Source organism: Gavialis gangeticus, unplaced genomic scaffold (genome assembly GCF_001723915.1).
Source record: "Gavialis gangeticus isolate Ggan-Ray unplaced genomic scaffold, GavGan_comp1, whole genome shotgun sequence".
Taxonomy (NCBI): domain Eukaryota; kingdom Metazoa; phylum Chordata; order Crocodylia; family Gavialidae; genus Gavialis; species Gavialis gangeticus.
This window is the reverse complement of record NW_017729024.1, coordinates 163,908,643-163,918,465: the sequence shown is the minus strand read 5'-3', so window position 1 is coordinate 163,918,465 and position 9,823 is coordinate 163,908,643. Positions and strand designations below refer to the sequence as shown.

The 9,823-nt window shown below is 64.1% G+C and overlaps 2 protein-coding genes across 2 annotated transcripts in view; one reads left to right on the top strand and one right to left on the bottom strand.

Annotated features, from left to right (window-relative positions):
* Positions 1-3,168: 3,168 nt before the first annotated feature.
* MSMP (microseminoprotein, prostate associated) lies at positions 3,169-5,789 on the top strand. The gene is made up of 3 exons (XM_019518016.1): positions 3,169-3,635; positions 4,140-4,248; positions 4,491-5,789. The coding sequence occupies exons 1-3, from the start codon at positions 3,524-3,526 to the stop codon at positions 4,678-4,680; spliced, it is 411 nt and encodes a 136-aa protein (XP_019373561.1). The 5' UTR covers positions 3,169-3,523; the 3' UTR covers positions 4,681-5,789.
* A 786-nt stretch (positions 5,790-6,575) lies between these two features.
* RGP1 (RGP1 homolog, RAB6A GEF complex partner 1) overlaps positions 6,576-9,823 on the bottom strand; it is a 29,873-nt gene continuing 26,625 nt past the window's right edge. The window contains exons 3-7 of the mRNA XM_019518015.1: positions 9,175-9,324; positions 8,951-9,097; positions 7,439-7,566; positions 6,999-7,176; positions 6,576-6,809 (exon numbers count right to left, since the gene is read on the bottom strand). Of these exons, the coding sequence (XP_019373560.1) occupies positions 6,586-6,809; positions 6,999-7,176; positions 7,439-7,566; positions 8,951-9,097; positions 9,175-9,324 (827 nt within the window). The 3' untranslated portion in view covers positions 6,576-6,585. The remainder of the gene's footprint in view (positions 6,810-6,998; positions 7,177-7,438; positions 7,567-8,950; positions 9,098-9,174; positions 9,325-9,823) is intronic.

Sequence of the window (9,823 nt, the reverse complement as noted above, 5' to 3'; positions counted from 1 at the left end):
GGGGGGGGGGGGGGCAGGGGTGACCTGTTCCCACTCTGCGAGCGCCTGCCACGTCCCTACCCCGAGGCTGCCTGACCGCACGATGACCGAGGAGGGAAGCGGGCGGCCACGCCGGGGCGTGGGGGGGTCGTGGCTGGAGAGCGTCGAGGTGCAGCCTGGAGCCCCGACGAAAACCTAGCCGCAGCCTGTCACGAGCACGGGGACGGCAGGCGGGAGCGGGACTGCGAGCGGCGACGGAGACGACCACAACCGAGGTGGAAATGAAGCTCGGCGAGGTCGTGCTGAATCCATGCGGGCAGCAAGGTGCCTAATTCACCGACGCGGGCGTCAGGAGGGAGGGCTGCAGCACGGCACTGTGGTGAAGTCTGTTTGCCAGAAGGTTTGTACCACGAAAACCACCAGCCTGCGCTCGGGTCTTCCTTGCTAGCCAGATGACTGTGCCCCATTTTGGGGCTCGGGGGTGCGAAGCCACGTTTGTATGTGCGGGGTGGCGGGGAGTCAACTGCACACGGCGGTGTCTGATGGTCCAGGCGCTTGGCTGTCTCCGTGTACTTGTACTTAAGGGGGTAAATGGTAGTCCGCAGGCCTCGTCATGACTTTGAGGGAAAGAACAGAGATACGGAGAAGACCGGGATGAGCTGCAACACGGGTGGGTCCTACTAGACCCTGACATGCACCTTCAGCGGCTCAAGGCCAGTGCAGAGCCGGCCTGCCTGCACCGGGCAGGCGTCGGGCCCGGTGCCACGCGGGGAGCCGCGAGTTCAGTGCAGAGGCTGGGGACCAGCCAAGGAGCCCGAGGCGGTAAGGAGTCGCTCCCGGGGAGAGAAGAGCGCTGCGGGCTGCAGGTGCCCCGAGGACCTCCCCGAGGGCTGCTCCTGGGACGCAGTGTCTACAGCAGAGGCGCGCTGACAGCAGGCTGGGAGAGCGGGGGGAGCATCCCGCCGCACTGGGCGGGCGCCGAGGCCCAGCCCTGGGCATGCCAGGAAATCACCTGGTCACGCTTTGGGGCTTAAGGACGAGAACTGCTGCAGCTGGGAGCGCTCCAGCGGGACAGGACGGAGCCGGGCGAAGCCCTGGGGGCCCAGGTCCCTACAAGTCCTGGACCCCCACGCCGGGAGCAGCAGGTCGACAATGCAGGCTCTGCGCTCTCGCGGGCCGAGGGAGAGGCTGGGGCCACCGGGCGCTGCTGGGCATTGCTCCGTCACGACCGGGTGCGTCGCTGAGCCCTGCGCTGGCTCCACGCGGCTCCGAGCTCGGGGTCTGTGCAGGGCCGTCCCAGCTGAGGCCCGGGCCACGCAGGAGCTCTTGAGAGCAAGCGATCACAACTGGCCTTGGCCTTGGCCTTGGCCTTGGCCCCGTGAGCCTGCGCCCTCCCGCTCGTTCCCTCAACGGGGGACGCAGCTGTAGTCCCAGAGCCGCGGGGCTGGAAGGGGCCTCAGAGGTCACGTCTAGTCCAAGCCCTGCCCGAGGCAGGATCAGCCCTGGCAAACCTGCTGTCAGCACGACACCGTCTGTCACCACTTCCTAGACCTCCAGTGCTGGCAGCTGCCAGGGGCAGGAACAGGGGTAAAGCCCAGGTCAGACCCCGGTCTCTCCCCTCCAGCCTTCGCTCTGTGCCATCCTGCGGCACAGGAGGCGGGCGAAACGGACCTGGGTCTGAGCCAGTCCATGGCAGCTCTGATGCTCTGGTGTTGTGAACCCTGACACAGCCCCAGGCATCACCCCTGCCCCTGCCCCTGCCCCTGCCCCAGGGGGTGCAGCCCCGCTGCTGCAAAGGGGGTTCATAGATGCTCTCAAGACCCCAGGCAGGGCCATGCCCCCGCTGCAGAGGAAGGCAAACACCCCCAGTCCGCACCAGTCTGAGCAGGGGATAAATCCCTTTCTGCCCCCAGTGCAGTGTTGGTCTGAGCCTGAGCGCAGGGGCAAGACCCTCCAGTCAGGACCCTGCGGGTTGGTCCCACAGCAGCATTGGCGCAGCCCCGTTCCCATCCTGGCCTGGGCTGCAGCCGGCCCCCAGTGCCCCTGAAAGAGGTGAAGACTCCCTGACACGGAGCAGGCGTGGCGGAAGGGGCACCCAGCACAGCCTGCAGCCCGGGAGTCCCCGAAGCAGAGCATGGGGAGTTCATCGCAATGCCGAGTTCATCCCTGGCCCGTGGCTGCACAGCCTCTCCTTGACGCCTCCAGTGATGGACAGCCCCCCTTCCCTTGACGCCTGTCCCACTGTCCAGGGAAGTGGTGGACGTGGCAGTGGCCGGCAGGGATCTCCAGAGCTAGGATGCACTGGAGGGTCAGCTGGCCTCAGAGGCAAACCCAGGCTTGTACCCAACCCGGAGAAGGCCTGACACGGGGCAGCTCATACCAGCTCCACCACTGAGGCAGCAAGTGCTGGATTTGACACTGGGCCATCCTGGGGCCCCATTTGCTGCCCTCATCCTCTGGCCACGCAGGTGCCTCAATTGAGCCCCTGCCCCCTGCACATTTCTGCCCATCCTTCAGCCCTTGCATCCTCTGCTGCTTCCAGGAGCCGTGGCTGCACTGCCCGGGCCGGAGGGCCAGCTGCCCGCATCTTCCGCTCAGCCCTGAGAAGAGCTCATCTATCTATGGAGACCAGCTGAGCCGGGCAGGGCTGCCCCCTGGGCACCTGCGTGGCTCCGTGGCCTGGCCACATGCTGCTGTCCAGCCAGGCGGAGCTGCAGGGCCAGTCTGGGACTCCGTGTGAGCCTGGGGACTTTGCTGGTGCATGTCCTCTGTGCCCTGTATCCTGCTCTTTGCAGTGCAGGCCCAGAGCATCCCTCCCTCTTTGCAGCATCTCCCGGTCGCTGCAGACACACTGGCCCTGCAGCAGCTGCCACCAAGGGGAGGGCCACCCTCGTGCCCTGGGTTGCTGGCAGCTGCAAGGCCACAGTGTTGCAGGGCAGGGAGGGCTGGGCCTGGTGACAGCTGCGTGGTGGCTTTGGTCCCATGCTCTGCCATGGGGCTGGGGCAACCTTCCTGCCATCCCAGGGGGGATGCACAGCTGCCACGATTGCAGCCATTGACCCTACTCCAGGCTTGGATGTGCTGGTCACTCGGAGACCCGCTGCCCTGACATCTAATCCATGGATGTTCTCAGGGACCGGAGCCAGTGTGGCGCCCCAGGCAGACCCAGGGAGAGCCTTTGCCCGGGACCCGGTGCGAGGGGGCTGCCCCGCACCTGTGGGTGCCGGCTCCGTGACCTCCCAGCCGAGGCCCGGGCCCCTTGGGGCTTCCAACTGGAGTCCTGCCCGGAGGGCATGAATCAGCTTTTCGCAGCTTGTTAAAAGTCCTGATCCTGCCTCTTGTTTTCGTGCCTTTCAAATCAGGAAATGAGTTTTACAACTTTCCAGTGGGGCACAGCTGGTGGCCAGGGTTGTAAAGCTGAACTTTATAAATATCTCCCGTGGGGACGGGGAAGAGCATTAAAAGGGAGAGCGAAGGACAGAGCAGGAGACAGAGAGAAGTGGGACTTCGCCAGGGCCAGGAAGAACCCATCCGAGCTGCAGCCATGGCCGGGCAAGCGCTGAAGGCCGGGCAGGTCTGGGGCAGGCTCTGCCTGGTGCTGTCTCTGCTCCTCCCGCTCCAGGGCTCCCAGGCCAAGTGCTACTTCCAGGCGAAAGGTAAGGGGATGGGAGTAGAGGTGGAGATGTGGGGCATGGGGAGGCCCCCCCCTTCCCCTGGCAGCAGGTGCTGTGCTCTGCGGGGCCGCGAGGCAATTAAGGGATGTCATTGCGATCCGGTGGGCTGACGAGGGAGAGCGGTGGTCCATGAACTGCCACCAGCTCCCTGGGAAACCGCTACGGTGCTCCCAGCCACCCCGGGCAGGGCAGGGCAGGGCAGGGCAGGGCAGGTCTCTCGTGCTCTTGGCACGGTCCTGGCTGCTGGGTACAGCCCGGGGCTGCCGGTGCCTCGGTGGCAGCACCCGCACCTGTCCCTGCACCAGGCCCGGGGCTCCTTCAGCAACAGCTGCCGCATGGTCCTACCTGTCACGGAGCCTGGGCTGGGGCTGGGGCTGGGGTGGCACCCAGGCCCCTGGAGCTGTTCCTGGCTGCCCCGGCCCCCATGTCCCACGACAGAGGCGGGCGTCCTGGGGCACTGCCTCATCGCTGCCTTTCCCCTCCCAGCTGCCTGCCAGTACGAGGGGAAGCAGTTCAGCCTGGGGGAGTCGTGGCTCAGCACCAACTGCCTGCTCTGCACCTGCCTGCACCCTGTCGGCGTGGGCTGCTGCGAGATGTGAGTGGGTCGGGTGCTGGTCTGTGGGACACAGTAACAGGGCGAGAGGAGCACCTGGGTGCGGGCCCTGCAGATGTGCTGCCAATGCAGGATGAGCAGCTGGTACAGATGGGTTGGGCTGTGAGGCAGCCCCAGGGGCTGTGGGGTGGGGAAGCAGCTTCAGGTAACTCGCTGGTCAGCCTGGCCTGGGAGCCCATGCCCCCACAGCGCGGGGTGACGGCCTGTCCCTTGTCTCCCTGCAGCACCCAGCACCCCATCGACTTCCCCGACTGGTGCGAGGCCCACTACGATGCCCAGACCTGCCAGATCTCCGTGGTGCAGAAAGCCAACCCCGGCCTGCCCTGCGTCAACAGCCTGGAGCGCGAGTGGGGCTCGGCCGGCACCCCTGAACCCGCGCTCAACAAGGTGCTGGAGACGGGGCTGAGCCGGTAGAGGCCCGGCAGCCCCGTGCCGCCTGCACACCCACTGCATGTGCCAGACCTGCACCACCGCCACGTAGATCCTCCACTGCAGCCACCTCCCAGGGAAACCACTATCCGGGTCCGCGCCCACGGCCTAGCGCTGCCTTGGCATGGCTTTGCTTCTGCTTCAGCTTCCCGAGCCCACCAGGCCCGTCCTGCCCGCAGCACAGCTCCCTCTCCAAGGGCAGCCCCAGCTCTGATCGGGGGGCTCCGGGCACCCCACTCCTCCTACCCATGTGCAGAAGCCCCTGGCTGGGGGAAGCCATGTGGAGGCCGGGCCAGGAGAGTGGGGGCTCTTGCCTGACCAGAGATGGGCACAGCAAGGGCAGTGTGCCTCACAAAGCAGGGAGGGGATGATGGCACCATGCTAGTGTCCAGGTGGGAATGGACAGGTAGCCCCCAGCCCGGCTCGGTGGGAGCAGCTTCTGGGTATAGGGGAAGGAGGTCGATTCTTTCCAGCCTGATCTACGGCTCCAAATGTGCACGGCCCCCAGGCAGCCTCCTGCCCCTGTGCCCTGGGCTCCTGTGTCCAGACCCCTTGCCTGCCCCATTGGCAGGGCACACCCCACCAGTGAGACCTGCAGCATGTCCTGGGGCCACCCTGCCCTGCACTGCGCTCCCCAGAAGCTCCTTCCACCCTCAGAACCATTACAGCCCCTGCCTCAGCCCACGAGCGGAGGAGCTTACCTGCCTCGCACCTGGGCCCCGGGGGGAGCCAAACCAGGAGGCAGCCACGTGCTGGGTGCCCTGGGGCAACTGCAGCCGCAGGCCAGGCCTTCCATGGGGTGTCCCTGCCTTGTGCCGTGAGAGGGGGCCACAGTGCCCTGCTGGGCTGAAGCGACCGAGGCGCTGGTGCGGAGCGGGCTGTGCGGCACCCTGCCCGGCCAGCGCCAAGCCTGTGTTGTGCAGAGCCTGTGTAGATGTTCTGTTCTCGCAATAAACGTATCACAGTCCACCTGGGCTCTGCCTGTCTGCCTGGGGATGTGTACGGGGGAGACAACAGGACACCAGCCGAGTCCCTCCACACCACGCTGCCCCCACCCCCCCACACTCTGGGCTTTGAAAGGCCTGTGGGATAGCAAGGAGCTGCCTGCATCCAGGCCCAGCGCAGAACAGGGGCACAGGGCAGGGGCTTGGGGCACAGTGAGGGCTGTTTGGGGCCCCCCTGGTGCAAAGCCCAGGGCAGGATTGGGGATGCTAGAGGCTGTGGGTCAGGCACTCAGCTGTTTATTGATTCACACACAAACAGACTCTTGGGAAGGGCTTGTGGGGGAAGGGGCCAGGGACCGGGCTGGGAAGGCCCTGGCCCATGCAGTCCTGCTTGGTGTCAGCTCTGTGTGTGCAGTGCCAGGGCCTTGGACCTGCCCTCCAGCCCAGGGGATGTGAGGTCCAGCACAGATTTCTCTGGCCTGGCCCTGGTGGGAAACGGGAGCCCAGGTCACAGGCAGAGTGGGTGGAGCTGGAGCAGACCAGGGCTCGCAGCTCGGAGCAGACTGCATGGGGCTGGAAAGGCAGCCAGCACACAAGCCTGGTGACAGGCAGTGCCTAAGAGAGCCCCACTCTTCCTTTTCCTGCTTTGCGCCAGGGGCACAATGTTGGGAGGGGTCGGGGCACCTCACCGATTTGCCCAGCTCTCTCCAGCAAAGCCCCCGTGCAGGTGAAAGGAGCGGGAGATGGGTCACCAACCCAAGAGCCCACGGCTCAGGGAAGCCCAGCCAGGCACGGGCCGGCTGCTGGGGACAAGCCGTAGAGCCAGCATGCAGCCTGCACGTCAGCGCTGCAGTCCCTCCCGCAGTCCCTCCCCTCCTCACACAGGGGCAATGAGAGTCCTGCAGGACACTGGGGAGGATGCGCAGGGCCCAGGCCAAGCCTCTCGTCAGATGGTGGTGGAGTTGGTGCTGGAGAAGGGGGACACATAGGAGGCCAGGACAGGGTTAGTGGGCAGAACCTTGATGGGCAGGTCCCAGCTGAAGGTGTCCACGTCGATCTGCTCCACGCCGCTCCAGGTGACCGTCTCCGACTGGTTCTCACGCACCAGGTGAGTCTCCACCGGCTCCCGCGATGTCACAAACTCAAAGTGCAGCCTCCACTTCAGAGACACTGGGCAGAGTGGGGAGAGGGCTCAGAGGTTGCCAGCACGAGGGCACTGGGCAGCAGCTACAGGAGCACTGGGGTAGGGCGGCAGCACCCGGCTGCAAGAGCCCAGCCACAGTTCCGGGATGGCATTACGCCCACCTGCCCACCCACCCAGGGGCTCCCTCCTGGTGGCCGGCCCGGGCAGGCACTCACCGATGTTGGTGCTGAACCCTGGCGTGGAGCCCAGCGGGATGGGCAGGCTGAAGCTGCTGCGCGACGTGTGCAGGCAGGACTCCTGGTGGCGGGCGTGAGTGCCGAAGGAGACAGGCTGCCCGCGCCGGCGCTGGAACTCCTCCTGGATGCTCTCCTCTGTCTGCAGACTCACCGAGTACTGTGGGTCATGGCGCACATGAGGGGTCAAGGGTGATGCCGAGCTGGGTGGCCCATCCACCAGTATGGTAAAGGGACATGATCCCCTGTGGTGACACCCCCTCACCCCACCCCTGACCAAACCCAGAGGCCCCTCCACTGAATGGGAAGCCCGTGGATATCTGTGCTCCCCCTACACGCACCCATGGGCCAGCTAAGGGGCTGTCTGCATTCCTGGCCTTGGCCAGGGAGAGGGTGGGGCTGGGAGCAGGGGCTGCACTGACCTGCAGACAGGGGATGTCCCCTTCCGAGAAGTTGAACGTCCCAATGACATCTTCCCCGATCTTATAGACTGTCTTGAAGATGCAGAACTTCCCCACCTTCCCACGGGTGTTGCTGATGCTATACAGGTCTGTGGAAAGAGGGAATGGCTCAGTAAGCTCAGGCTGCAGCCATGAGATGGTTCCTCCCTTCTTAGAGAGCCCAGGGCACTGGGGCAGCACAGTGGATCAGTGGCAGGCAGCTGTACTGAGCCACCCATCCCTTCCCCAGTACCCAAGTTTTCAGAGACCCACAGATGAGGGCTGGCAGGGACCTCACAGGAGTCATCCAGTCCACTCTCCTGTTCCTAGCAGCACCATCCCCAACTACATCATCCCAGCCAAGGCTTCATCTTAAAAACCTCCAAGGAGGAAATTCCCCCACCTCTCTAGGGAGCCTGTTCCAGTGATTCACTACCCTCCTTGTGAGTTTTTCCTAATATATAACTTGAGCCCATTGCTCCTTGTTCTGCCATCTGCCCCCACTGAGAACAGCCCAGCTCCATCCTCTTTGCAACCTCCCTGCAGGGAGCTGAAGGCTGCTATCAAATCCCTGCCTCAATCTTCTCTTCTGCAGACTAAATCAGCCCATTTCCCCCTGCGTCTCCTCACCAGTCATGTCCCCCAGCCCACACAACCATTTTTGTTGTCCTTCGCTGGACTCTCTCCAGTGTTCACATCCTTTCTGTAGTGCGGGATCCACAACTGGACACGACTCCAGATGTGGCCTTCCCAGTGCTAAATAGAGGGGAAGAATCACTGCCCTCAATCTGCTGCGATGCCCCTACCAACGCAGCCCAGGATGCCGGTAGCCTTCTTGGCAACAAGGGCACACGTTGGCTCCTGTTCAGCTTCTTATCCACTCTAACTCACAGGTCCTTTTCTGCGGAACAGAGCTCCCAGCATAGGATTTTTCCCTCCCAAGTGCAGGAATTTGCACTTCTTCTTATTGAACCTCATGACATTTCTTTTGGCCCAATTCTCCAATTTACTGAGGTCTCTCTGAATCCTAGCCCTACCCTCCAGTGCATCTACTCCCCGCTGCTTGGGGTCATCTGCAAACTTGCTGAGGGCATGCGCTCCATCCCATCTTCCAGCTACCCACCCACTGGGACTCCTTAGTGGCTTTCTAAAGGGAGAGGAAGGTGTGGGTATTGGATCTAGCAAAAAATGCGCTGCCATCTGCTGAAACATGTACTTTGCGTGTCAGCTGGAGCTGGGGACCAGCTGGCTGAAGGAGGACAAGTCTGGGGCTGGTTGGCTGGAGAGAGCAGGATGCTCCCAGCTGCTCATGCCCTTGACTGGGTGGGGCAGCTCCCCCCCCGGCTGCTGTGAACCCTGGGGTTCCTGTACTGGTGGGTAAGCAGGACTGCCAGAGCAGCCTCTATGCTCTGGTGGCCAGGATGGGGCAGGAGACATGAGCAGGGCCTGTGGCAGAAGTGGGAGGACAGTAGGGTCAGGCAGGGAACAACCTACGCAGGCTACGCCGAGAGGTGGCTGCCATCAGCAGCTCTGTGGCCAGGTCTGCCAGCCGAGGGTCCTTCTTCATCCCCTCCTCCTCCTCCAAGAATGGGTTCGAGGGGGCGACAGCTTCATCCTGGGGGAACTGGTAATCCTTGAGCCCTGGGGGAGGGAGGGAGGGAGTCAGTGCCATGGCAGTGGGTGGCTGCGGGGAGGATGCCGCCTGCAGCAGGCCCTACCGTGCAGCACCAGGACCCGGAAGGGCACACGCAGCAGCTTGATGGGGGAGTTGACGCGCTGGCAGCCGACCGTCAGCTTGTACGCGTACTTCACCGACTGCCCCCGGAAGGAAGGCGGCCCATCCACTGGCAGCACCTCGCAGTAGGAGTCTGCAATGAGAAGGGTGGGCTCACCTCAGCTGGGCAGTGGGTCCCTGGAGCAGAGAATCCCAAGAGGGGAGCAGTGTCAATGACTGCCTGGGGGCAGGGCTGCTTTTCCCTGGTGCACACCACAAAGCGGCTCTTGTCAAAGGCCAAGGACCCAACCCGGCCCGCTGTCAGCACCGTAGCACTCCTGGTCCACCCAGAGATAGATCACACAGAAGCGCTGCCCTTCCCAGGCTTCCCTGATGATCTTCCTACTTAGGGAATTAGCGGGAGTCATAGCGGAGCTGCTGGCACTCGTGGCGCTCAGGACAGGTCTCGGAGAAGTGGAAAAGGGCCAATGTGGCCCTCTGAGAAGGGGAGGAAGGAGGAACCGGGTGTGGCAGGCCAGTAGGGGGCGCTCCTGCGTTGAGCCGCCCACCCCCTGTGCCCGACCACCTTCCCAGCTCCGAGTGCCTCCCTGGGGCGCCTCGTGTCCGGCCGACCCCCTTCCTGGAGCAGACTC